This window comes from Hipposideros armiger, unplaced genomic scaffold (assembly GCF_001890085.2).
Source record: "Hipposideros armiger isolate ML-2016 unplaced genomic scaffold, ASM189008v1 scaffold_211, whole genome shotgun sequence".
NCBI lineage: Eukaryota > Metazoa > Chordata > Mammalia > Chiroptera > Hipposideridae > Hipposideros > Hipposideros armiger.
In genome coordinates this window covers 432,631-458,545 of record NW_017731561.1, presented here as the reverse complement: position 1 = coordinate 458,545, position 25,915 = coordinate 432,631, and the positions used below count along the sequence as shown (strand labels likewise).

At 41.4% G+C, this 25,915-nt stretch overlaps 1 protein-coding gene and 2 long non-coding RNA genes across 6 annotated transcripts in view; 2 read left to right on the top strand and 1 right to left on the bottom strand.

The window, feature by feature from the left end:
• The window catches only part of LOC109388916 (uncharacterized), a 142,192-nt gene extending 128,384 nt beyond the window's left edge, over positions 1–13,808 (top strand). Inside the window, exons 2-4 of the long non-coding RNA XR_002125290.1 lie at positions 10,668–10,798; positions 12,917–12,997; positions 13,671–13,808. This is a non-coding gene — a long non-coding RNA (uncharacterized LOC109388916). The remainder of the gene's footprint in view (positions 1–10,667; positions 10,799–12,916; positions 12,998–13,670) is intronic.
• The window catches only part of SGCD (sarcoglycan delta), a 405,963-nt gene continuing 380,048 nt past the window's right edge, over positions 1–25,915 (bottom strand). For 2 of the 4 annotated variants that reach the window (XM_019654006.1, XM_019654005.1), the window contains 2 exons: positions 1,776–1,899; positions 9–319 (listed from right to left, as the gene is read on the bottom strand). In XM_019654006.1, coding sequence (XP_019509551.1) covers positions 146–319; positions 1,776–1,899 — 298 coding nt within the window. In that variant the 3' untranslated portion in view covers positions 9–145. Of the gene's footprint in view, positions 320–1,413; positions 1,900–25,915 lie in introns of those variants that run through there. The other 2 variants (XM_019654007.1, XM_019654008.1) reach the window with 2 other exon arrangements.
• Positions 16,581–25,915, top strand: part of LOC109388915 (uncharacterized) — a 14,056-nt gene continuing 4,721 nt past the window's right edge. The window contains exons 1-3 of the long non-coding RNA XR_002125289.1: positions 16,581–16,646; positions 17,653–17,811; positions 18,881–18,966. This is a non-coding gene — a long non-coding RNA (uncharacterized LOC109388915). The remainder of the gene's footprint in view (positions 16,647–17,652; positions 17,812–18,880; positions 18,967–25,915) is intronic.

Here is a 25,915-nt window from a genome sequence, read left to right as displayed (position 1 = left end):
CACACACACACACACACACACACACACACACACACACAAGGTCTTTGATAGGCTTTCTGTGTTCTAGTAAAAATAGTCGGCAGCCATTGTCTAAAGCCAAAAATAAGGCCTGCTGTTGCCAACAACGTCCGTTATGGATAGTCTCTCAAAGGCAGACACTTGTGTTTATCTGACAAGTGGAACCAGTTCCTGCCTGGGACAGGAATAATCTCCCATTGGCGCAGACGCAGACCTCGAAGACCTTCTGCCTCGTTCCTGTGGGCGAGTAGGATCCGTGAGGCAGCCTAGGTAGTTTGATTTTCGCAGCATCTAACTTAATCTGAAGAGTAAATAGGAAGGAAAGAGTTAGAGGCTGTCATTTATCCTCGTGAAATTCCGAAGCAGCGGATGAGCGTTCAATTCAAGCTTAAATCGAATGAGCACCTACTATGTGTTGAGAATTGTAGGCACTGGGAATTTAGAGATGAATAAGACAGATAATGTCTCTCCCCTCACAGAAGGTTATGTTCTAGCAAGACAACGGTGTGCTGGCAATGCTATCTATGTTAGCATTTTACAAAAGTGGATCACGTAGCATGTGAATAGAGTTCTAGAGTGAAATCAGTTTGGAAATGCTGGTTTAACAATTTTCTTTACTGTGGGACTTCTTGGGCCCTAAACATGCCTGTGTGCATGCTAAGTCTTCAAAAGTATTCAGCAATGTTTGGACTTAACACATTGAAGACAGGGCATTTAAATGTATAGACACAAATCTGGGTCACCAGTCCACAATGTGTTAAGTGGCTGATACGCTAGAACCGATTCTTTCAGAGTCTGGATTCTGATACCTGTAAACTGCATACGTGATGTAGTCACTATTTCTAAATGTGTGTGGTTTGGAGTTTGTGGCTATTTGAAGAGACAGTTTTGATAACTGAATGATCTATCAGACTAGCTCTTTTAAAACAAATATAGCAAACGCCAAACCAATCAAAAGGCAGCCTTGGCGTACAAAGGCAGCTGTAGGCTGGTCACCTCTAAGTAGATATGAAAGGTGAAACAGGGTTTTCCTTTAGAAATAAGAGCACATTTTTCCTCCTTTTAAAATTCGCAAATAGCAAACTTCGCTTATGAACACAATGAAGGTATTTTCGAAACTTTGCGGTGGAATCCTATTTGCTTTGGGGACTTGGCTTACATTGCCCACAAAAACACAAGCGGCTCTTCTGTGCATCAGAGTGCGATTGTGTTGGGGTGAGAGAATCAATATTTGCCATCTGTCATCGTCTTGGTGCCTAGTCTTACGCTGTTGAAGGTTTGGCTTGTTCTGATTTGGGACGGCTGTTGATTCTGACTTTCCATTCTCAGCGAAAGTAGACACATACAGCATAAACTTTAGAAATGACTACAAGTAAACGAAGCTCATCTTTTACTAGATGTGTGTGACATGCAGCTTAATTATGCCAGCTACCTGAATCTTATTCTAAGGTGACAAGAGACAGAATTCGGAAATAGCATTCATTTTTATACCCACATGCATAATTCTGTACGTGGAATACATGCTATTATCTCAGCATCTTACAAATGATGAGTAATAACTTTTATGGATTGTGGGTTTGGCTGATTGTCATCTTGTTCAATGTATTTGTTCCAGAAATGAAACCTTCAGAGTGGCACCTTTTGTGGGTACAGTGTAGGACCAGCGTCAGCGGCAAAGGGAGTAACAGCGCAGTTTGGGGAAAGGTGGGCCAGTTGGAGCTGTATCTCTTTGGACTCATGTCCTTCTCGCCCCCTACCTCTCCGTCTTTGGACTCCAGTCTCAGCTCTGTTCTGCAGGTGGCTTCCAAATTGCCGGCTTCTGCATTTATCTCTACTCCTTTTGGGGCCTCCATCACCAGAGATCGGGTTGGGGACTCCAACCTGAAATATACATAAGACTAAGATTAAAGATCCCACTTCAGTTTTTTTTTTTTTTTTTTTTTTTGAAACTTTAAGAGGAAATCTGATGCTCAGACCATTGAAACGGCATTTCAGTATTTGATCAGGAGAATTTTCTAGCTTTACAAACCAGGTCAAGTTGAGGGAGAACATATCCAGGCTTTATCTTCACTACATACTGTAAAGGTTGTATGGGAGGAGTTTGAGGAGCCTGGCTTCGTTTTATCTTACATCAGTCAATTATTGTGCTATTGGTATAATTAACCAAATTCTCACAAAAATCTCCTTTAGTTTTAGAGTAAGGCAGTCCCAGGTCTAAACTGAGCTTCCTGAAACTGGTAGGTTTCTTCTACTTCGTCCTACTTTCTGTGTCTTCCACGGGGGTGGAGTTAGACATGCCTGGACTCAAGCCATGGGCTGCCATGATGCGACCTGGGGCAAGCTTTCTTCCCTCCTCTCTACTTTGCTTTCCTTTCCAAAATTTCTCAAAGCCTCAGTTTCCTCATCTATAAAGTGCTTCGGAGGGTGCCTGGCACATTGGAAATGCATAATGTGTACTAACTATTACAATGACCTCTGTTACTGTTGTTACTTTTCTAGCAAATCATGAAGAAATTTTGGGCCTTACTCAAATAGGCTTTGTCAAAAGAAGAATTGGAACAGATGAGTGGTTGCTGGGGGTTAGAGAGGGGAAGTGATTTGACTCAAAGGGACAGCGTGAGGAGAGGATGTTTTTCGGTGATCGAACTGTTCTGTATCTTGATTGAAGTGGTGGTACATGTCTCTGTGTCTGTGAACACGCACATAACTCTTCCCCTGGGAGAGTGAATTTTATTGTATCTAAATTAAAAAACGAAATGAAGAGGAGACTCAGCCACAGACGCTGAACCTAATACTCAGAGGCTAATACTCCTTAGAAAAATTTTTGCCTATCTCATTTAAGGTGAAAAATATTACCCATCCCCTGAATAGTCCAGGTTTTAACATTCTTGCCAAGTAGAAATGAACGATGATCCTCCTCTGTTAGAGAAAGTGTCCCAGCTTAGGAAGCAAGGACCTCCGCATGGCTTTCAAACTGCTCTGATTCAGACCAATGTCTCGTGTTTTATTTCTGTGTTCCTAACTTTCAGACACTTTGAACACATGAAGAAAACATCACTCTCTCTGCCAAACGCTGACTCCTTGTTCTGCTTCCTCCGCTCCCTCTGGGTCAGGAAAACCCTCTCGGGCTTCACTAAGCGGCAGGAAGGACCAGTGACCAGTGGGACGCCCCCAATGAGATCCCAAACCACATCCCATGTCCCACAGGTGCCAGGAGAGGGCTCTTCCCGCTTCCCAGGCCTGGGCTCCTGAGGTTTGCTTCCAGGCAGCAGCTTTCTCCACTGATTTTGTGTTTCCCCTATAATGACTCAACCCCAGTCAGAAAGAGAAACCACAGGTCTCTAGAACTTGTGAAAAGATTGTCTTGAGCTCCGATCTAACCCATTCTTTCCTTTCTGACCTCGCCCTTTATTTGTGGCAAAAATCCCCCAGCCCGACCTTCTCCTCTTCACAAGACCTTCCTCAAGTTGGTGCTGATGGGAGGTGTGGTTCCCGCTGGAATTATGGTTTATCTCATTTGCATGTAGTTTTTCTCACTTGTTCTCAGTACAAGGAGGGTGTCTTGTTACCAGAGCAACAGGAAGTGACATCTGTGCAGGACCTAAATCCAACTCTGGAGTTCCTTCCTGTGCTCTTGACCCTCTTTCACTTTTTTCCCCCAGTTTTATTGAGATTAAATATAATGTTATATGTCAATTATAAGTGTATAACAATGATTTGATACATGAATATATTGTGAAATGATTATCATAAGATTAGTTAACATCCATCATTCCTTAAAAATGATTTGTAATGGTAGCAGGAAAAAAAAAACCAGTGTCAATGATTACTATTATTTTATTTATTTATTTTTTTGCTGTTTGTGGGTTTTTTTTAAAAAATTAGTTTCAGGTGTGCAAAACAAGGCACTAGTTAGGAGGGGGGGGGATGGGGGAGAAGGGGAGGGGATTAGAAAGGACAAATTGGTAACCACAATATTGCCACGGGATACAAAAGACAGTTTGGGGAATATAATCAATAATGTTGTAAAGATTTTGTAGGGTGTCAGATGGGCACTTATCTTATTAGGTAGAGCACTTCATGGATGGTGGAGATGCCAGACCACTGCACTGTACACCTGAAGCTGAATAATATTGAATGTCATTTATAATTTAATATATGTAATATATAGTCACGGGATGTGGAGTACAGCATAGGGAATAGAGTCAATGGAATTGTAACAGCTATATAGGATGTCAGAGGGGTAGTAGGTTTGTGAGAAGTGTAAATGTCTGACCCCCCCTTTCACTTTCGAAATATGAAGATGGTTTTGTGTCATTTTCTTTGTTTATCTCCTGTGAGGTCTGGCTGACATCACAGTTTATGCTACCTTTTCTAACATCTTCTGTTTTCACTAACATTGATACCTGTCCCCTTATGGCATAAGTTTCCTTCCTGGTATTCTGTGCTCGACTCCAGCTTTGTTCACACTCTTCTCTGTGGGACTGCTGTCACCCACTTTCCCCAGGTGAGAGTCCTCGGGCCATATTCTCTCTTTCCCCGTCTCCCTTCTCCCCTCCCTCATTTGATCCGTTAACTCACTTTTCACTCACAACTTCTCAATACTCAGCATAATAATTCGTCTCCATCCTGGGCTGTTTGGAGTGCCTCACAAGTTTTGTTTCTAATTTTTCCTTTTTCCAGTGTACTTCACACACAAATCTGTCTCCCTGAAGTCAGTTTTGAATATGTCGCTTCTCTTATCAAAACCTTCAGAAGTTCCCTAAAAAAAGATCTGAGCTCCTGAGCTTAGTCAGCCATTTAACACTTGGTGTGAACTACTGTTAGTGTTACTTCTTGCCACAGACATCAGCTATGTTTTACTGAGCACGGACTAGGTGATGGACCCTGTGCAAAGTGCTTTGTATGTGTTATCTCATTTAATCCTCACAAAAATCCTATGAATTTGCTATTCCTTTGGTGCTAATTATATAAACAAGGACACTAAGTGACTTGCTCAGTGTACGTGTAGTGAAAGGGCACAGCCCAGGTTCAAATTCAAGTTTAGTGGACCCTGCAGCCAGTGTGTTGTCCACTATGCCACATCACTTCCAGAAGAGCTGGACTTGTTTCTGTCCATCATCTTTTCATGCTGCTCTACGTACAGTAATTACATGCCACCTCTTTCTTCATGGACTTAGCCCTCGTGTTTCCAAACCCAGCCTCTGTATCTAAGGGTGAGGCGACAGTACTCTATATGGCTCGGTGATGCGTACTTCCCAGTATACAGCGTTTCTCGTAACTTATTTGAACAGCTGACATTGGTGATAGCAAGTTCAGGATACGATGAATGTGTTCATATTTGGTATGTAGCATTCAAAGTCATTACTCATACAAAAAAATAGTTGGTGGAAAGGAAGAGGTCGACACAGAAAGACGTGGGCTTTGAGAGCTTCATCAGATAGAGCGTTGGCGTTGCACACAGGCGTTGGAATTCACTTTACTCGTGCTCTCCCTCTATGGGCTCTGAGGTCAGCAGGAGGGCTCCAAGCCAGAGTGGGCTCAGAAATGTCTGCTACCTCCACCCCCCACCCCCTTCCTCCAGCCTTGGAAGCACCAGGGTGCTGGGCAAGGGAGCCCCTCTGTAACTGTCTCCTATGGAGAACGGCTACAATAAGGTAGAAATGATCATTTCCTAGAAGCAGAGACAAACAGGTCACTGGCTTTCTGTTTCATAGCCCATCTTAAGGTTCTCTGCAGTCAGGCAGAATTAAGAGTTTGTTCACCTGCTCGTCTTCCCTTTGTGAACAATGCTCCTGCAGGTCCCCCCAGACATGGAAGCCATGCCAGTGAATCTCTGACCACAGATGACCCAGCACAACACAACGGCTTAGATGACACTGAGCAAGGAAAATGGATGGAGGCTTCCTCCTGGGGGCGGGTACTGGAGGGTCCTGCCGGCTCTCGGAAATGAACATGCTTCCATTAGGAGAAAGCGCAGCCCTCCCTCCTCTGGGAGGACTGACGAGGCTCAGAAAGGAGGGATGACAAGGAAGGGGGTTCCACGGACTGGGCCATGTCCTCAAGGACAGTGATTCACAGATGTATCAAAATCCCCTGGAGAGCTTGTTAAAACATTTGCTGCACTCCAGCCCCAGAGTTTGATACAGGAGGAATTCTGGGGTGGTGCCTGAACACTTGCTCTGTGATGCTGAAGCTGCCAGTTTGGGGACCACACTTGGAAAATCACCGCTCTAAAGCAAAGGTCGTAATCTCAGGGGCACACAGAGGCTGGATAGGTGATGTAAAATGAATGACCCCTACGAAAGGTGGAAGGGATACGACAGTTTCTAGGCAATAATATCTGGCAAGTGATGGATGGAGATGCTCTCCACAGGGGCAGCTGCTGCTCTAATCTGGCCGACCACTGCCAGGGCGCCTGATTTAATAATTTAATTTTATTCTTAACCATTAAAGTTTTGTAACTGATGCAAAAAAAAAAGATTTGTAAAACCACAACAGTGGTATAAAGAATGACAATGCAAAGGACCTTGTACACCCACCATCCTTTCTAGGAAAAAAGAATTTTTTCTTACCTTTGTCATGCCCTCAGTTACTTTCTCAAGGATAACTACTATTAAGGATAACTACTATTAAGGATAAGTTATTAAGGATAACTTAATAACTATAAGTTATTAAGGATAACTACTATTAAGAATTCCGTGTTTACTCTTTTCTTTTCTCAATAATATTACGTTTGCCTCCTTCAACAATGTTGTTTACTATCATGTTTTTTAACTTGATGCACAGAATAATTCCACTTATGTATTCTTTAGTGACTTACTTTTTTTTTTTTTTTTTGCCTCAGCATTATATTCCTGAGATGCATCTGTGTATTCGATTTCCCTGGTGTCATCTTACATCGTGATTTATTTGTCCTTCTGTTGGACATTTGGGTGTGTTCCAGGTTTTTGTTTCTACAAATAATGCACATATGCACGTTCTTGTACATGGGTCCTGGTGCCCATTTGTAAATTCTCTTTGGGACACATATGTGAGGAGTGGAAGTGCTAGCTTCTAGGACATTCATATCTACAGCCTTATTAGATACTTTCCCACCAGTAGTGTATAGAGTTCTGATTATCTACTTTCTTGCTAGCATTTGATATTTGGTATGAAATGAGTGTGAAATGGAATGCTCTTGTCTCTTAAATTTGCATTTCCAAGATTAGTAATGGAGCGAAGCATCTTTTGCTTTGTTTGTAAACCATTTGAGATTCGTCTTCAGTGAAATGTCTTTTGTCTATTTTAATTGTTTTTGTTGTTGTTTTTTGTGTGAATCATAGTAGTACTTAATATATTCTGAAAGATAATTATTTAGCAGTTCTATGGAGTGACAATTTGCTTTTTGACTCTGTGGTTTGTCTTCTCGCTCTATGCTTAGCATCTCTGAATAAATGAAGTTTTACATTTTAATGTCCACAAACTTATCTTTTCCTCTAGGGTTTGTGCTTTCTGTGTCTTATTTGAGCAACCGTTCCCTACACTGAGGTCATAAAGTTCTTCTATATTGTTTTCAAAATTTTATGTTTTGCTTTTTCATTATGTCTCTGATTCACCAGGTATTAATTTCTGTGTATGGTTTGAAGTTGGGGTCAGAACAGAGGCAGAACAATGAGCTCAACATATATTTAGCTCTGTTACAAATGATATTGTCATACACCTCTGGGTCTTTTTGGGGGGCTTTCTAGCCTGTTTCATTATTCTATTTTTCTATCCCTGTGACAATAATTAATTATTTTAGCTTATTATAGTTTTAAAGTCCTTTGTGTTTCATAAGGCAAGTCCTCTTACTTTGTTCTTTAAGAATGTCCTAACTATTCTTGGTCTTCCACATACATTTCAGGATGAATTTAAGTGTTACATGGAAGCCCTTTTGGAATTTTGATTGGATTTATTTTTATTCCATGCTCGTATGTAAGTCCTTCAACTTTTGCAAAAAGAAAAACAGTTGTTTTGGATATTCTAGATTCTTCCTTTTCCCACATCTATCTTAAAAGCCTGTTGGGATTTTGATTCAGATTGTATTGTGGGAAACAATTGATATCTTAAAAATATTGAATCTTTAATGGATTTTCTTTTTAAGTCTATCAGTCCAAATTCACTACTCTTGATTTATATGCTATTGTTATGTATTTTGGTTCTGTATTCCTTAATCCAGCAAGATTGCTGCATATATAATCAATGGTAATTTACATATATCCATATATTTTCCACTTCATTTATTCCTCTGTCATCTTAAACATCCCTTTTTTTAACATCAAGGAAATCCTTGATATTTTCTTTTAGGGAGAGTTGTAGGGCAAATCCTCAGTTTTGTTTTCCTGGAATAAATCTTTAATTTGTTTTTCCTTCTGGGAGGGATTTGAACTGGATACACAACTGAGCTGATAGCTATTGTTGCTTAGGAAATAAAAAAAGAATTCAGCTGTCGGGCTGGCGGAGTGGCGCATTGGTTAAGAGCTGGCTTGGGACACCAGAGGGCCCCGGTTCAGATCCCACATATGAGGGCCAGTGACACTGCCCTCTACAGCTAAGATGCTGAACAACAGCTTGACCTGGAGCTGGGCTGCTGTGAGGCACCGGCGACGGCCAGTGGGTTGCCATGGGCTACCGTGTGTAGCCAGCAGCCAGCGTGAGCGGGCAGCAGCCGCTGTGACCAGCCGTCTAGAAGCTGGCGACTGATCTGCCTCGCCCGGGAAGAGCGCAATGATGGTGCCAACTTGGGCCAGTGAAGCAATGTCCTCCACAACTAGACTGAAGAACAAAAGGACAGCAACTTGTCTGTTCCCCTTCCCCCAATTCCCCAGTGCTGTTCCCATCCCCCAATTCCCCAAGAAAAATCTTAAAAAAAAAAAAAAGTCAGCTGTCAGTCTAACTTCAATTCTAGAACTTCTGTTTGGTTCTTTTCTCTCCTCTGCTTTTTATCTTTGATGTTTTGCAAGTGTCACTCTGATATGTCTAGATGTGGATTTGATTTTACTTACTCTACTTGATTTTTTTTTTTTGTCTCTAAATTTGTATTTTTGTGTCTTTCTTTCATCACTTCTGGGCAATACTCAGCTGATGTCTTTGAAAATTGTTTTGGCTTCCTTCTCTCTCTCCTCATTCTGAATGAAGCTTGGATTAGACATTCTCACTCTAGCATTCCTATTATTCTGTCTCCCTGCTGCCTGGATGATTCTTCAGATACATTTTCATGTTCACTTATTTGTATTTTTATGATGTCTTATCACGTCCATTGGGATTTTACTTTTTGAGATATTTTCAGTTCTAGAAATTCTGTTCAGCTCATTGTCTAATTTGTTAGTCATTTCTATATTTTTTTACTTTTTCAATTCATTCTTTGGTTTCTTTACTCATAGTAAACACATTTATATATTTCTCTGCTAATTCCCATAGCTGAAGCCTGCATGTACGGGTCTAAACTGGCGGCCATGTTTCCCTTCCTGTTCTCTTGCTCATGGTGTCTTGTTTCTGAGTATGTGATCCGTACTTCTTGACTGTGGGTTCATATTTGTTGGGTCTTTATCTGGAGAAATTATTTGAGACTTGCACGTAAGGTGATGTTTCTCTAGAGAGTTTGCATTTGTTTCCATCCATCACTGGTACCAACTTCAGCTTAAACTGTAACTAATCTCTTTGCTTGAGGTTTTGGGACCACCCAGGTAATAAGAATTCAGGCTACAAACCAGAGTGAGGGCCAGTTTGGAGTTACCAAGCTATGGAGAAATGATTTTCTTTCTGTGCTGAGGTTTAAGACATGTAATTTCCCTTGTAGTTCTCTGGGTGGAAGGGTCAGGGGTGGGGAAGACTAGGTCGGTTGAATTCTATTTCGTCCTTTTATTTAGGGTTTGGCACATTGGGGTCCCAGTTTCATCATGTGATCTCTTCATGAGACTGCCTGCTTCCCGTGGGCCCTGAGATTTCCTTTGTTCCCATGACCCACTCGGCTGAAAACTGAAAATGGATTTCATGTAGTTTAGCAAAATCTGTCAAGTTACAGCTGGCCTCCATGCTCAGATTCCTTTTCTGGGTCCCCATGATATTTTCGTTTTTGGATTCTCAATAATGCTAAATAATTTCCAGTTCATCAATGTACTTAAAATGTTTTAAAAATGTTTTTACCCAATAGTTGTAGTTATTTTCAGTGGAAACAACTGGTCGGGGTGCTTACACTACCATACCGCTCTACGAGAGGTCCACATTTCGTAGTTTTCAAAAAATGGATTTTGAAATAGTGAAATCAACTCATCTTTAAAAGTTGGCAACTTATTTATTATTATGCCAGCTTTCTGGCAGCCAGGTCTGGCTTAAGGGTTGCCAGTTTCCTAGAAAACTATCGAGAAGTTTATCAGGCATGGTGCAATTAGAGGAAGAAAGCCTCTGTGAAGGAGATAAACACACGAGAAGAACTTAACCTTATGCAGTGTGGGAGCTGGGTACACACAGTGTGTATAAGGCTGTTGTCTTTGTGTCTGATGCTGGAGCCTGAAGTAGGCAGGACCGGCAGGCAGGAAGGGAGGATGAATGTGAAGCGGGGACAGTGAAGATGAGCTGGAACCTGCCAGGATGAACTGGTCCCTGTAACAGTTTCTTACCACTTTTAGGTCTCTGGTTCAGTAGAGGCAAAGCTGCTGCCCTGAAACTAAGAATGCTTGCGGCCCAGGAGTTAGAAAAGCTGAAGAGGAGTCCATTGGGAGCCGGAGGGTCTAATGACGGGGCTGCCCTACACTAAAAGGTGAGCCTGCAGGTGATCTCCAGCCGTGCCCAGGGCCCTGCACCCACCTTCCGGTGCAAAGGGAATATGGCTGAGGTTTCACGCCCACCTTCCAGTCCTCGTGCAGCACACTAACTCAGAGAAGGGGATTCCAGGACACGCAGTGCCAGCTTGGCTAAGTTGATACAATACAAATCCACCCATACTGTGTCATCCTGCTTTAAATGGCTGATTTGGCTTAAATACACTGTGTTCAGGGGAATCAATTTCAACTCCCAATAAAGAAGCTGGTTGAAATAAGCACCCACAAAAAGTAAGAAGAAACATAGGTTTTTCTAATTCTATAGGATCTACTTTTAAGTCAAGCAAGGGTTACTTTGAAAGTCTCGCTCCTCTATATGTAAGTAGCTATTTAAATTTCATGAATGAAGCTACCGAGTGTTTAGAGAACTGTCTTGAAATCCTGAATTGAAAAATCTCAGAATATTCTAGGGTTCTGCTCTAAAGATTTAAGAAATGGGTTGGAATCTGTCATTTGTCATTTGAAGGCCATTTCTTTCAGAAAAGCAGTGATATTCTATCCTCTAGAGCAGCGGTTCTCAACCTATGGGTCGCGACCCCTTTGGGGGTTGAACGACCCTTTCACAAGGGTCGCCTAAGACCATTGGAAAACACATATTTTCGATGGTCTTAGGAACCGAGACACCGCTCCTCTATCCATCTCCAGGCGGGTCTGCCCACATGCAGATATACTCACATACAAGTACCCAGCATGATGACAATCGCGCCAACCCCATCACATACACCCCGTACAAATACAGGTGTATGTGACAGAGTTGGCGCCATAAAGTACTTATGCAGACCAGTCACACATGTGTAGAGAGCAGCTATTGTGTTGAAAGCAGCAGTATTGGAGGTAAAACGACACTTCATGAATTATAAATATTTCACAATATGTAATTACATATTGTTTTTGTGATTAATCACTATGCTTTAATTATGTTCAATTTGTCACAATGAAAATACATCCTGCATATCAGATATTTACATTACGATTCATAACAGTAGCAAAATTACAGTTATAGAGTAGCCACAAAAATAATTTTATGGTTGGGGGTCACCACAATATGAGGAACTGTATTAAGGGGTCGTGGCATTAGGAAGGTTGAGACCCACTGCTCCAGAGCAAACCTTCCATTTTGAAGTTTGCTTTAATGAAAGGCAAGCCAGCCCATCACAAAACACTCTTTTGCATCAACCTTTTTTTTTTTTTACCCAGGGTAGAGCTTGTTGGCTTATTTAATACACATTTATTATAATAGACCTAAGGGGACAGAGAAGTGGCCTGTGTCCCAGGCTGGTAGAGTCATTAGGAAGTGGCTCATTTATTTGGACTACATTTACTGAATTCCTATTATATGCAAAATGCGGGGGTTACAGTTGTAAACAATATAATCCGTGCCCTAGTGAGTTTATGTGCCATTGAGGATGAGATACATTAAGTAACTATCTGTTTATGGTCATGAGGAATCCTTGATGGAGAAGTACCGGGGATTATAAGAATTTATATAACTGGGGAGTGGCTTGTGGGAAGAGGTGGGGTCTGGGAAGGATTATGCTGACATCTCAAGGATGGGAAGGAGTGTTCCGAGTAGCATGTGTGCAAACTTTCAGGAGAAAAATAGTTTTATGGCTTAAAAAAATTTGAAAGAAGGTTGATAGAGAATGTGGTATTAATAAGAAGAGTTAAGAGATAAGTTAGGCATAGGCTTGCAGAATATGGTGAGAAAATAAAAGATTTTAAATGGATGGAGTGGGAGTGTAGGGACATAAAAAGATAATGGACAACATGATCTGATGTCCATGTTTGAAAGGCTACTGTGATGGTTAATTTTACGTGTCAACTTGACCGAGCCACAGGGTGCCCAGACATTTGGTCAAGACATTGGTGTGTGTCTGTGAGGTTGTTTCTGGATGAGATTAACATTTGAATCAGTGGACCCAGTACAGTAGATTGCCTCCCTAATGTGAGTGGGCCTCATCCCATCAACTGAAGACCTGACTAGAACAAATGGCTGGGTAAGAGGGAACTTTGCCTGCCTGGCTACTGGAGCAGGGACACCGATCTTCTGCCCTCAGAGTGCAAGTTGTACCATCAGCTCTCCTGGATCTCCAACTTGCTGATGACAGATCTTAGGACATCTTAGCCACCATAATCAGGTAACCAATTCCTTATGGTAAATATCTTTACATATACGTGTATACTATATTAGTCAGTGTTCTCCGCATACACACCTACATATGTAGGTGTGTATGTGTGTGTGTAATATCCATACGTGTATGATATATACATATATCTGGCTACACAGTGGAGAGTGGATAAGAAAGGGCAAGAGGATTGCAAGGGGGAGAACTAGGAGTCTGTGGTTATCCAGGTCGGAGAAGATGGTGACTTGGATTTGGGGATGGAATGAGTCAAGAATGATTTCCAGTGTTGTGGGTTTTATAACTGGTATAGTGTGTGGGTCAGCCACGGAGATAGGAAGAGTGTAAGCAGAGAAAATTGTGTGTTGAGTTTTAAATATGTTGCACTGGAGGTGTTTAAACATCAAGTGGAAATGTGCATATGCAGGGCTGGAGACAGAAAAGCGGGCGGTATGTTTGATTGTAGTTGGCCGCATATTCCTGTATTTTTGAGTTAACAGAAGTATGTATATGCAGCCTTAAAAAAAAATCTTTGGAAACATAATCAGAGTCTGTGGAGTGTCAGCTGACTCTTGGGCTGATGAGACTTGGAAGGCACGCTTCGGGAACTGGTTGTCTTAGCCAAGTCACTCTGTAGGTGGCATCCTACCAGGGTGAACATTTACTCTGAAATGCTCTCATTCTATAGCTGGACACAAAGCAAAGTCCTGACCGGAGCTCCAAAGTGCCCAGACTCTGTTTGTTGTCCTCTGAGGTGGTTTCACAGCTCCTGTGTGGCTCAAGGACTATGACAAGGAGAAACCTGGTCACATCTCCTAGGTGTATGAAGCCCTGGGGTGATGTTTCCTCCATGGAGCCATCATTTCCTGGTACGTTTCTGTGTTCCTTTGAAACTTCTCACTTCTCCCCCTTTGCTCAAATTCCATTTCAAGTACCCGTGAAGCAGGGGGCAGCAACAGTATCCTTTTCCTCCCCAGGTATACTCAGCAGTGTCATGAATCCAAAACAAGCAAAAAACCCCCACAAATCCACAAAACTTAAAATGCTATCACAAGGTCTGTTTTTAAAACTCAGAGAATAATTTATTTGCTGTTGGCATTATCAGTTTGTTCCCTCTGTTTCAAGCTCATTTTTTGTTGAAATTGTTTTTGTTCAAACAGTGATTACTTATCCAGATTTCGCGTTTTCATTTCCTTCATCATAAGAATCTACATTAATCACTTCTAAACCTAGACAGGCTTTTAGATCATATTTTTCTCCCATCCGCAGAGAATGGAGACAATGGCTTTTATTACTTTGGGGAACGACCTTCAAAACCTCATAAAAACCAAGTAATACATGTGGTAATTGAAAAAGCAGAGAGTTAGCCCCAGCCTCGCCTAGAAAAGGGCAGATTCACACTAACATCAACACCTAGGATTTCTCTGTGCGTTCTACATTTGAGGGGGGAAAAACTAAATCAGACAAAGTTATGATTGCAAGAGAAAGAAGTTAGAAAAAAACTGGTGGGAAGGTTTGTAAAGTTGGTGGTTCTTTGGTCAATCGAAGTAGCTGCTTTTAGGGAATTTTTGGGTTGGCTCAGGCCCATGGCCAGGAAATTTCAATTCAGTTAGAATCACACGGGGAGCTTTCAAAGCTTGGGTCACATGCCACTGAAATTAAATTAGAATCCCAGGGCATCTAAATTTAAAGAAAATGATCTATATGGTGATGGTTGAAAATCATTGACTTAGACTGACTTAGTATATCTGTGTGTGTGTTGAAGATATACCAGCTTTAACATGGAACCCTACCATCTGACTGATGGGAATAGAATGGTTAGGATATTGCTTCTGGGAGAAACCCAATTCTGACCTCAAAAGGTAAGTTAATGTACTTGACAAAATGAAGACCCACAGCCTACTCTGTGGTTCATTGCACTACCTGGGCCATTTGCATTTTTGAGTTGCTGATCTAATGCTCCTGTGTTCATAAAACCTTAGCACATCAGTGGAACTCAAAGACTGTGTATAGTTCTCAAACAATTTCTTCGTTGATCTGAAAGTTCATTAGCTCTCACTGAATCTTCATGAGTTCAAAGTTGAGTTCCTGTTTCAAGAAAAGTACCATATTTTCGTCACGCTGTTTGATAAATGCTAATGAACCACCCGCCATTTTGAAGAACCTGATTTCAGTGTAATGGGTCACTTACAGTAATGGTGACATTTTGATGCTAGACAACTTTCAGAGTACAGTATTGGCCACCCAGCATGTTAACACACTGTGGCCCATGTAGTTTTCAGCTTGAAAATGCATAGGGCTCCCTCTGACCACATTTCCCTGCAACCTTTGTGACTCATCCTGTATTTGTGAGCAAGGCCTTCACAAACTCTGATTCAAAGGAACCTCAGAGTCCTCACACAGAAGCCCAGTGTCAAGTTCCAGTGACAGATTTAGATTCCATCGGTGAATTTCTATTATATGCCCTGCCTGGTGGGTGATTTTCATGTAGATTGTCCCATCTGGTATTCACCGCCAGCCTCATTTGTGAGAACAGGCAGTGGAGGCTCGGGGAGGTTAAATGTCGTGGTCTAAGAGACCATGTGTCTAGAGAGTTACAGATCAAACCCAGGCCTCCTGATTCTTAGCGAATGTTTTATAATATTCTAGGGTTCTGATTGTTGTAAAGCAGTTCTACACATTCCTTGGGTGGAAATCTCATCCTGTCACCTGCTATGTCATCTGGAGTTTCCATAGATTAGTGTTCGAAATTTATTAAAGACAAGCATTTGTTTTTAACAAGCAATTTGGTTATTCTGAGGTTTACTTTATCCAGCCTAAAGAGGATCTTCAACAAATCCTTCGCTGAGGGACTTGAGGGACCCTCCTGCATCCAGCCTGCAACAAATGGTAGGTCCACCTGTCCTGTCCTGTAACCTTCCTCTTAGTACGTGTTTCCTTCTTATGCTTCAAGTCTTGCTTAAATGCCACCTCTTTAGAGAGACCTTCCAGTGATATTCTTTTATGCCACCGAACACAATTTATAATTGTCTACTTGTTTTAATCTTTTTCTTCCTCTAGAATAAACTCTGCAAGAGCAGTCGCTCCACTAGCTTCATGCCCAGCATCAAGGATGCTGCCTGGTATTCAATAAATATGTGTTGAGTCGATGTCCCTCTTAGATTCTGCTACCTGGCATTAATTACAGTGTTTCTAGGACCAAAAAACACTCTTGCCTTTCCTCCCTTTCTTGGTACGAGTCCGGACCATTTGTTACTGTAGTCTAATTACATTAGAATTGGCAGTCACTTGAGTGTTATTGCATACTAAGTTTAGATTAAAAAAATCATAAATCCCTCAGTTTGTGGCCCATTTTGCTAGTAACTACCTCATTCTGTATTTTTGCTGGTAGGGCCGTAGTTTCCCCTGTCTTGAAAATTTTAATATGAATTTCGTGGGAGGGAATGTAGGGTAGTGGTTTAAAGCTTGAGCTTCAGGGTCAGGATTTTGAGTCCAAGCACTTCCACCTGCTGGGTGTTTGACCTGGGAAAAGTGGCTAAGAGTGTTTGAGGCTCAGCTGTTTCTCATATTCAATAGGGATAACAATATCTCCCTTTCAGGAGGTTTAAGAAGCTGGGATGTGGAAATGTAGGTGAAGCCTTAGTCCAGTCCATAGGGTGTGGTGGTAAGTGATATAGCTTTTATTACTGTCTTCAGCCAGAAAAAATTCTGTCCCATCCATTCCCCTCTAGTTTCCTTAACATTTCATCATCCACAAGAGGCATCCTGGTTTACCTAGCTGCCCCATTGACAGACTTTGCAAAGAGCTTGAATGTCAACAGTAATTTTAATCTGAAACATTCTAAGGCAAGTGGCCAAAGAAGCCCATTCTTCCTCCACACACTGTTTTTGACTGTTATAGGATTTACCAAACTGTCACTGGCTTTGAGAGGGGAATATCTTGACCGATTTCTCTGTAGAGTGTGTCAGTTACTTATGCCAGAGGTAAAAACTGATCACAAATATTGTGCCATCGTAGCCTAACACGGGCTTCCGAATGGTGATTAGAAGCTTGGACTTTTTTTTTGTTGCAAATTGTGTTTCTCAGGGCCTGAGGTTTCCAAGGTGACTGCATATATAAGCGCCGTTTCCAGAGGAACGCTCTGTAGCCCTGCCTGTGCCCCACCGTCTCCAAACCATTACATTCTTTACTCTGAGAGATTTCTTTTCTCAAGTGAGAGAGGAACTAAATAATTGATATGAATATCAAATAAATTAAGTACATTTCCATACTCCTAGGTCTCATTAATGAGAGTAATAACTCTCAAGTCTTCCCAATAAGATCTAATGCTCCCAGAATGTTTAATGACCCATGCAACTCACCCGACTCCACATGTTAACAGAGCTAGGCTGTCGATTATTTTAATAAAGAATGAAAATTAAGAAATTCACAGACATTAGATTTTTGTTTTAAATGAAATCACTAGCTTTGATCTGGATTGGACGTTAGTTCAGCCCCACTGGACAGTGTATTACAGCAGAAGGAGCGCTAGACTAGGAGTGAGGGTACATTCTGATTACCAGGTTTGCCACTAAGTGGCCGTGGGGGACCCGCTTTCTTTTATACAGTGAGGGTTGGAGTAGCAGTTGAAAGGGTACCTGTCCCAGCCCTAAAATCTACTTCTTTACAGATTCTGGAAGATTAGCAGCACGTGAATCTATCGCATGCCATATACTTACAATGCAAGCGAGCACCTCTCCATCCTCAGTGCTGACCCTCAGGAGACATCCGAGAGCATACGCTTCACCTGCTTATGTTACACAGGAATTCCTGTCTGGGGAACTAATAGGTGAGCCGCATAGCTCTAAGGAGGCTGAAAAGCGGAAATTCCTATCTCATATGTGAATAATTAGACTTCAGGTTTAATTTTGTAAAAGCTATTTAATAAAAAATTGCACACTCACTATGCAGTAGGTGCAGTGCTAGTAAAACAATTCTGGGGAGAAGTCATTATACTATTATTAATGTTATTGTGCCCCACTTCACAAACGGGGAAAGTAAGGCTTGGGGATGTTAAGCCTAAGGCCACACACCTAGGTGGAAGTAGGTGTTCCAACTACAGCTCTATCACCAGAACCCTCAATTTTAAATGCTACCCTAAACTGCCTCTATTTACTGAAAATGAGCAGATGTTAGAATAATAAGACTAACTATTAGGGCTCTAGGGGACTAGTAAATTGTAATCACAATCAAATAAAATGTAGGGAGTACCTGATTTGTGTTGAAAGACATTTTGGATAATGTGACTATCATTGAAAATGAAAGTAAACACTTTCTATTTGATGTTAATTGAAAATTTCTATTTTTGGTCCAGCCATGAAGTAAATCATTGGGTTACTGTCTAGTCTACGTACTTTGCAATTTTTCACACCCCATTTCAGGATCCTGTCTTAGTTATAAGGATCACATAAGAAGCCTGAAGTTGTATTTGAAAGCAATATGGAGAGAGGCCCATGGCTCTGTCTCGGGCTCAGGGTGGTTAGCTGTGGGATTGCATGTAAGCTGGTGGCTGAAGAAAGCAAAGGGCATGTTTTGAGAGTGATTTGTGAATGTTTAATACTAATGATCTCTATGTACTGGACGCCTCCGTACTTTGGGTTTCACATGGTCCAGTATGTGGCAGAGTCCCTGCTGAACAGGTGAAGTTCACTAAGGTGGATGATTTTCCCAAGACTACGCAGTCACTGACTCACAGAGGTGGGACACAGGTCCCCCTAAATGGCCCATGTTTGTTGTACTCAGCTTAAAAAGTTATAAAGCTTAGTGTTCTGCAGCACCAAATATCCCTATTTGATGCAAAACTAGTGGTTTACTTTATCATTGGCTAAATTATTTGACTTCTACCTTAAAATCTTTAGGCAAAATATTCTCCAAGAAGACGTATCAAGTTGGTCCACTGGCTTTATGCATCCTAATTCGAGAGGCAGCGCTGGAATAAAGCAGAGTAAGTACACACACAGTCTCAGGCCTGACATGCCTCTCAGGAGCTGTGCGATCGTAAGATGCTCATCTATAAAATAAAGGTTATGATTATTCTAATGCTCCCTCATCAAGCTCTCTTTATACAGTGCTTAGCACAGGCCTGGACTATTCTATCATCACACACGTAGGAGGAGAAAAGCTCTCACACATGGCTTATTAGAGACGTAGAAAACATTATTTACCTCACGTCTCTTCTGCTGTTTCAATTGTTGGTTCCCTGTTGAAAGTATGGTTTGGTCAGTCTGCAGACGGCCCTTAGATGCTCCTCATCTCAGTTTGTTGAAGAACTTACTAGAATGGGTTTACTGTGCTTAGCAGCTCACAAAGTCGCCAAACTCTGAAAATAACTGTTGATCTGTTTTTACTTGGGATCCTGTAGTTGGGTGGGTGGGGTGGGGTATCTTCATTTAGTCGTGCATAGGGTGGCTATGGAGAATACGGCTCATTCCTCCGTTCTTCATGTGCTTGTAAAATGCTTGTACCTACCACCCCTACTTCTTACAATGCAATTTAAATAAAACCTCATCCTAGAACTCACGATGTCTCCTTAAAAGATCAGAGTAGGAAGATAGAGATGGTAATGATAATAACTATTTATAATATTCATTGAGTGCTGCCTGGATTTCAATAATTTGCTTAGAGCCGTGATGTGTTTTTTCCCATTTAATGCTTGCTGACACCCAAAGAGGTATGTTCTAGCATCATCTCCTTTTCAGCCTACGTGAGACCTCATAGCTCAGTCTCGCTGTCTCGAAGGCCTTTGCACCAGCACGCTGTTAGAAACACTTCTGTTCATACATGTGGGAGGTTTTCATGTGACGGATATAGAATAAACCCTGGTCTTGTAGGAAGGCAAATCATGAGAACAGTGAGGGCATGTGGCCCTCAGGAAAAAGTCCTGTTCTCTAAGGAACGATCATAATATAATAATGTGCTGTTCTCGACTCAGAGGCACAACAAGGTAAGTAAAAACGTCTCAGAAAAATCCAAGAATGATATATAGTATATACTATATTTTGATGTGAAGCAAATTCTTTACACGGTGCTCTCTGCTCAAACAATAGTGTTTATCAAGGTTATTTATTACAAGGCATTAAAATAAATCTTTTTTTTCAATTACTTCCTAATGAAATGTACCAATTACCTTTTGAATGGTGACATATGGCTGTAATCTATTCCAGTGGGGATAAATCTTGCTTATACAAGGTTTTAAGGGCTCCCTCCTGAGCTACCTTAATTATTGTTGTAAACAAAGAAGATTATTATCCCATTTATCGATAAAACCTGAATTTTACTATACTATATACTTCTCTGGGTTAGACGGCATGAATCATCAGGTAATTTCCAACAGTTATGGTGCAAGTTTGTTGTAAAAAGGATGGTTCTGCATGCCAGCTGAATTTGGAGCACGTTTATTAATGTGGTTGAATTCTGGGGTAACCTGGGAAGCAGACACGTAGCAGTGGTGCATGGTATAGTTAAGAAATACCCTTAAGCAACTGGGGAGCTATCTGTTGCTTAACAAATGAATAGCGACCACAGGAAAATTGGCAAGCACTGTTTAAAAGAGCCTCACCTGGGAGCTGTTGATGAAATACTACTAGGCATCCACCAAGCCTGGAAAGTTAGCGGTGCTACCTCTTGCAATAACTGTCCTCAATGGGCTATTATTTTAGTAAGGAATTGGGAGGGGAGACAGGAAGAAAGTACCATTATAATAGTTTCTGAGCACAGGAAAAATTGATTGACCTTGGTGTTGAGACCACTTCCTTCCCTATTCAATGCCACCATGGGTTTCAGAAAAGACTCTGGGATTTGCCATGAAGTAGTCTTCCTTGTTCCTGTATATCTTTTGGTCTTTAACAACATTGCCAAGCTTTGGTTTACCCATCTGCTATAGGATGATAATACTAGTACTGACCTCATAGGATTTGGGGAGGATTAAATGAGATATTGAACGTAAGACAGTACCTGGCACATTTTGCTAGTTTAAAGATGTTAGCTATTTTACCATTGATAGAGTCTAACAATGTACTATTTGCGAGATAAAGAGAAAACTTTGACCTGTCCTTATCTCTTCAAACTACCTTTTGAATTTGAAAGTGAACTTCTGTAAAAGAAGAGAGGTGATTTCTTAAGGGAACTACTTTGATTACATCCCTGTTTGACACGGTGGTAGGTAATTTATACATATAATCTTATTTAGTTCATGACATATTTGTATTGTCATTTTATATGTGAAGAAACAGAGAAAAAAGGAACCTTATGGAACACGCAGGTAAGCAGCAGAGATAAGATTCAAATCTAAATCTAACTTCACAGTTCGTATTCTTTCCAGTATCTACCTAGAAAGACCAATATTCTGACATTCTCTTGTCAACTTCTGCTGAAAATTTTATTCACAATGAGTAGACCAGAAAATCGTATTGGTTTATCTATGTTATCACGTCTGCCTTTACCTGTATTCATCAAATATTGAACATTGAATCTCTCGTCTGCAGCTATTTATTGAGGCCTGGCTATGTGCTAAGTGCTGAGAACCTAATAAAGTACTGTTTAAGAGATTCAGTTACTATCCCTGTTTTGCATATGAGGCCCAGAGAAAGGTTAGGTAACTTGCCCATGTTCACACAGCTAGGTCATAGCAAAACTGGGATTTGAAAGCAAGCACTCTGGTACTCACTATACTGCCTCTCCTGAAGAAGATAAGCCTGCAAACTGACAAGTGAAATATAGCAGAAAGCACTTCTGATTATAAAAGATATAGAACTCCGTGGAGGACCGGGGGTGGTGGGTTAAGAGTGTGAATTCATAAAGTCTCCCAAGGAGACAGTAACAGAGGATGGGAAGGTGACTTCTCCAGGCAGAGTCAGCACAAGGAGCTCGTTATGCATGGAGGGGGGTAGATAGGCTGTAGAGGTGAGAACAGGATAAAAAACAGTGTGGAATCTGTCCTCTGAAAGGTGTGAAACAGGCTAACATGGTAGAACTGTTTAGAGACACCATCTAGCTTCAGGACAGGCAAGATAGAATGCAGTTAGGGGGCTCGTGGGGAGGGAAAGGCATCCAGGTGTGCCTTTCTGTTGCCGCTTACTAAGCTTGACAAGGTGCAGCCATGGGAGTCAGGAAGAGCGAAGGGGCTGGTTGCAGGTACAGCCTCAAGATGCTTGTGGCACTCGCAGGAAAGATGAACGTGGGCAGGTGCATTAGTGTGAGGCTTACCACCCTCCTAATTACTGTGATAGGCAGCAAGGTGTCTAAAAAGGAATTAAGGATGCCGATATGTCTAAATATATTTTAGGGATTTTCAGAATTTTTAAGCATAGCCATCTTCAACATGGATTACATGAAGATAATACTTAGATGGAAAACAAGATCAAATAGTGACATAAATACAAGTGAGACATGTAAAATTCTTGGGAGATTACTACATTTTGAAAAGAAAATCTTAAGATCCAGTCCTGGATTTTATTAGGTGCCAGGAAAGTGACAGAAAATATAGCAGACAGAAAGCATAAAGTTAATAATTAACCAAGGAGAAATGTACAGATTAATTACCATCAAGATAATTAAGAGTTGACTGTAAAGCAGAACACTTTTTTTTCCTTCAAAGATTGGAAGATCATTAATTATATTGTGTTGCATACGTGTTAATCAATTAGTCAGGCCTTTCTCAGAAATTCTGCTCCAACAACCTCGGCAGAGTGGGCTATGTGAAGACATTTGAAATGAAAGCACATGACTCCAAATCTATGAGACACAGAAAAAGGAGTTCTAAGAGGGAAATTTAGAGCAATGCAGGCCTACGTTAACAAACAAGAAAAATCTCAAATAAACAATGTAATGTTACAATTAAAGGAACTAGAAAAAGAAAAAACAAACCCCCAAATGAGTAAAGGAAGGAAATAATAAGGTCAGAGTGGAAATAAATGAAATAGTCTATAAAAACAGTAGAAATGATCAAACCAAGAGCCGTTTCTTTTGAAGAGGTAAACAAAATTGATAAACCTTTAGCAAGACTCAAGACAAAAAGAGAGGGCCCAAATAAAATCCGAAATGAAAGAGAAGTGACAACTGACACCACAGAAATACAAACGATTATAAGAAAATGCTACAAACAATTATATGCCAACAAATCAGACAACCTGGAATAAGTAGATACATCCCTCAAAACATACTCGTACACTCTTCCAAGACTGAATCAGGAACACATTAGGTCCAAATACATGTCTTAGGATTCTCTCTGATACTCCTGTTTCTTTTCAATACATTTCCATAACCACCTGGTTGAGGTACACTTGTTTATAACCCACTGATTCTATGCGAAGACAACTTTAATCAGATGCCCAAGTTGTTCTAAGACAATCTGTTAACGAATCCTGGAAGCTCAGAGCAGGGAGTTTTTAGCCACTGATCGCTTGTAAATAGAATCTAGATCATGTTACATACACACTCACCTGGCTTAAAACATTTCAGTGGGTCCTCACTGCTGGTGGCTAAAAATGGAAATTCTTAACATGGCCCACAAATCCCCAAATTGTCTGGATTCTTCCTGCCTCTCAAGTTTCATCTCTGACCTTGACCTTCCCACTGTCTGCCTTCCCAGTCTCACACAGTCCATGCTCCTCCCTCACACGCTATGCTCACGCTCCCCTGCCAGGGACCTTCTCCCCTATGGCCTTTAGAGCCCCACTCAGCATCCCGTCCTCAGGAGAGGTTTCCCTAATCACCTGGACATGCTCTTGTGGCATCCTGAATCTTCCCTCGGAGCGTTTTTGTAACTATTAGAATTTTACAAATATTTGTGAGATTATGTGTTTTCCCCTTAGTAAAGTATTAGGTGCAAAAAGAGAGCATTTTTTACCTGATTGTTTTGTCCACTGCTATATCCCATTGGCAGGATGGTGCTAGCAACTGGTAGGTCCACAATCGATATTTGTTGAATAAGTACAGGGATGCTCACCGTTGAAACCCTAACACCAAGTGCAATGATTGGGATTTGCATGCACTGAGTAAAGATGCGACGGAAGAAGAATGCACAGGAGCAGGACTGAGGTTACAGTTCAAGGGGAAGAAAGTGAATGACTCCCTCATCTTGCCTCTCAATTCCACATAATCACGGTGTGCCTTCCCTTTTATTCCTTGTTGGAGTCCTGGGAAATACATCATTTAAAAAGATAATTTCATCCCGCTCTAACTTTTCCATTAGATTGGATAGTGCTGGCATGCAAGGAGCTTTTTATCCTCTCTAAGCTAAAGGCTATTTGGAACTGCTCTTCAAGTAGACATACTCTCTTTCTTTCATGTTTAATTTACTAGCAGGTAAAGACCATGCAGAAAGCTTTTTTACTCTGAATATAGACATACTTGTGATGCAGAGGCTGACTGGATGTTTAATAGGTAAGATGGAGACAAGATAATGGCTGTTTCCCTGAACAAAGGCACGAGGATATGTTTGTATTGTATAGCCCCAGAGATGAGTCAGAGAATTAAGGGTTGGAATTAGAAGGAAGGCATTTAGTTTGCTGTAATCTAACACATTCCATGAAAGGAATGGGCTGCCTCATGACGTGGCGAGGCCTACAGCTGAGGTTGTTTACAACGTCCGAATGGCTAGTTGGTAGGGAAGTTACAAGAATAATTCCAGAACTGGATGAAACGTTGGGGGAGATGACCTACAAGCCTCCTTTTCTGAGATTCTATATTTGGTATAAAGTATATGCTGAATCTTAACTTTTGGAAGAGGTAATAAAACAATGTGATACGGGGAGCTGAACAGCCACAGAAGAATTTACTGTGGTGAATTCTGAGCCGTAGTCCAGGAAATGAGTAAACCCAAAGCCCAGAATAGTGGTTGTATAGATGTTATGACAACACTGTCATCAGGGCTTTGATTATACTTGTGCCAAGACAAAGCTTATTAATGAGTGAGTGTTCACAGCTCTCCCTCCTCCCCACATCTGCCCCCCAAATACACTAGGCCTTGTCTGCTCAGATCTCACATCTGTCCTGTACCCTTCCCTCACAGCATTTGCCTTTGCTGGGTTTTTTTTTCTTCTTTTCTTTCTTTCTTCCAGAACTGGGAGACACAACTTGAGAGGATTTGGTATACCTAATAAAAGCCAGACAAAGAGGGGTGCAGGATAACTGACCACCCTGTAGATGGCAAAGTGGGTTTGCACATAGAGATATGGAAATCCTGGCTTGTGGGGGTGAAATGAGAAACGAAAATGGGGTGACAGTGTGTGATGCTGGCAACCATGACACTGCTTCCCCACTATGTTCTTTGAGAGATCTGAGTAAAGCATGGGATTCCTCCTCTATTACCCTTGCCTGTAGGATGTGGTTTCAGTCTAGGAATAAACTATAGTGCATGCAAGGTTTAGAAGGATTACACAGGTGTTGTAGAAATAATAACCAGTTGCTTCTGCGATCGATCACTCATAGGTTTCAGGTGTCTACACTTTTGTGCTCAACAGCTCCTGTTTCAGGAATCCAGCATGGGAGAAACAAGAATCAAAAGAGAGAGTGATAGTCATCTTTTTCTTTGCTAATGACCTTGATTCCCATTTCACTAGGAAACAGACAATAATCAGAAGCGAACTTCCATATGTTCCCACCATGCACGGTCCACCAAACCAATCAGCCTCTGTACCACATACGTTAGCCTTTCCTCCTTCACTACGCATGGACTCCCCATGCTGCCAGGGCTCAGCCCTGCACTTACACCCCAGATCTTCTCTCCCCTCCTCGCTTCTGTGTGGTCAGTTTTCCTTCCTCTTACATCATTTTCATCAGCATACAGGCTCACTGCATTATCTCTGTTGTTCCCAAATACCCCCTCTCCCGCCACGACTGCCCAATTCCTCTCCCCCTGATGGCAACACTCCTTTAAGTATTTGATTATTTTT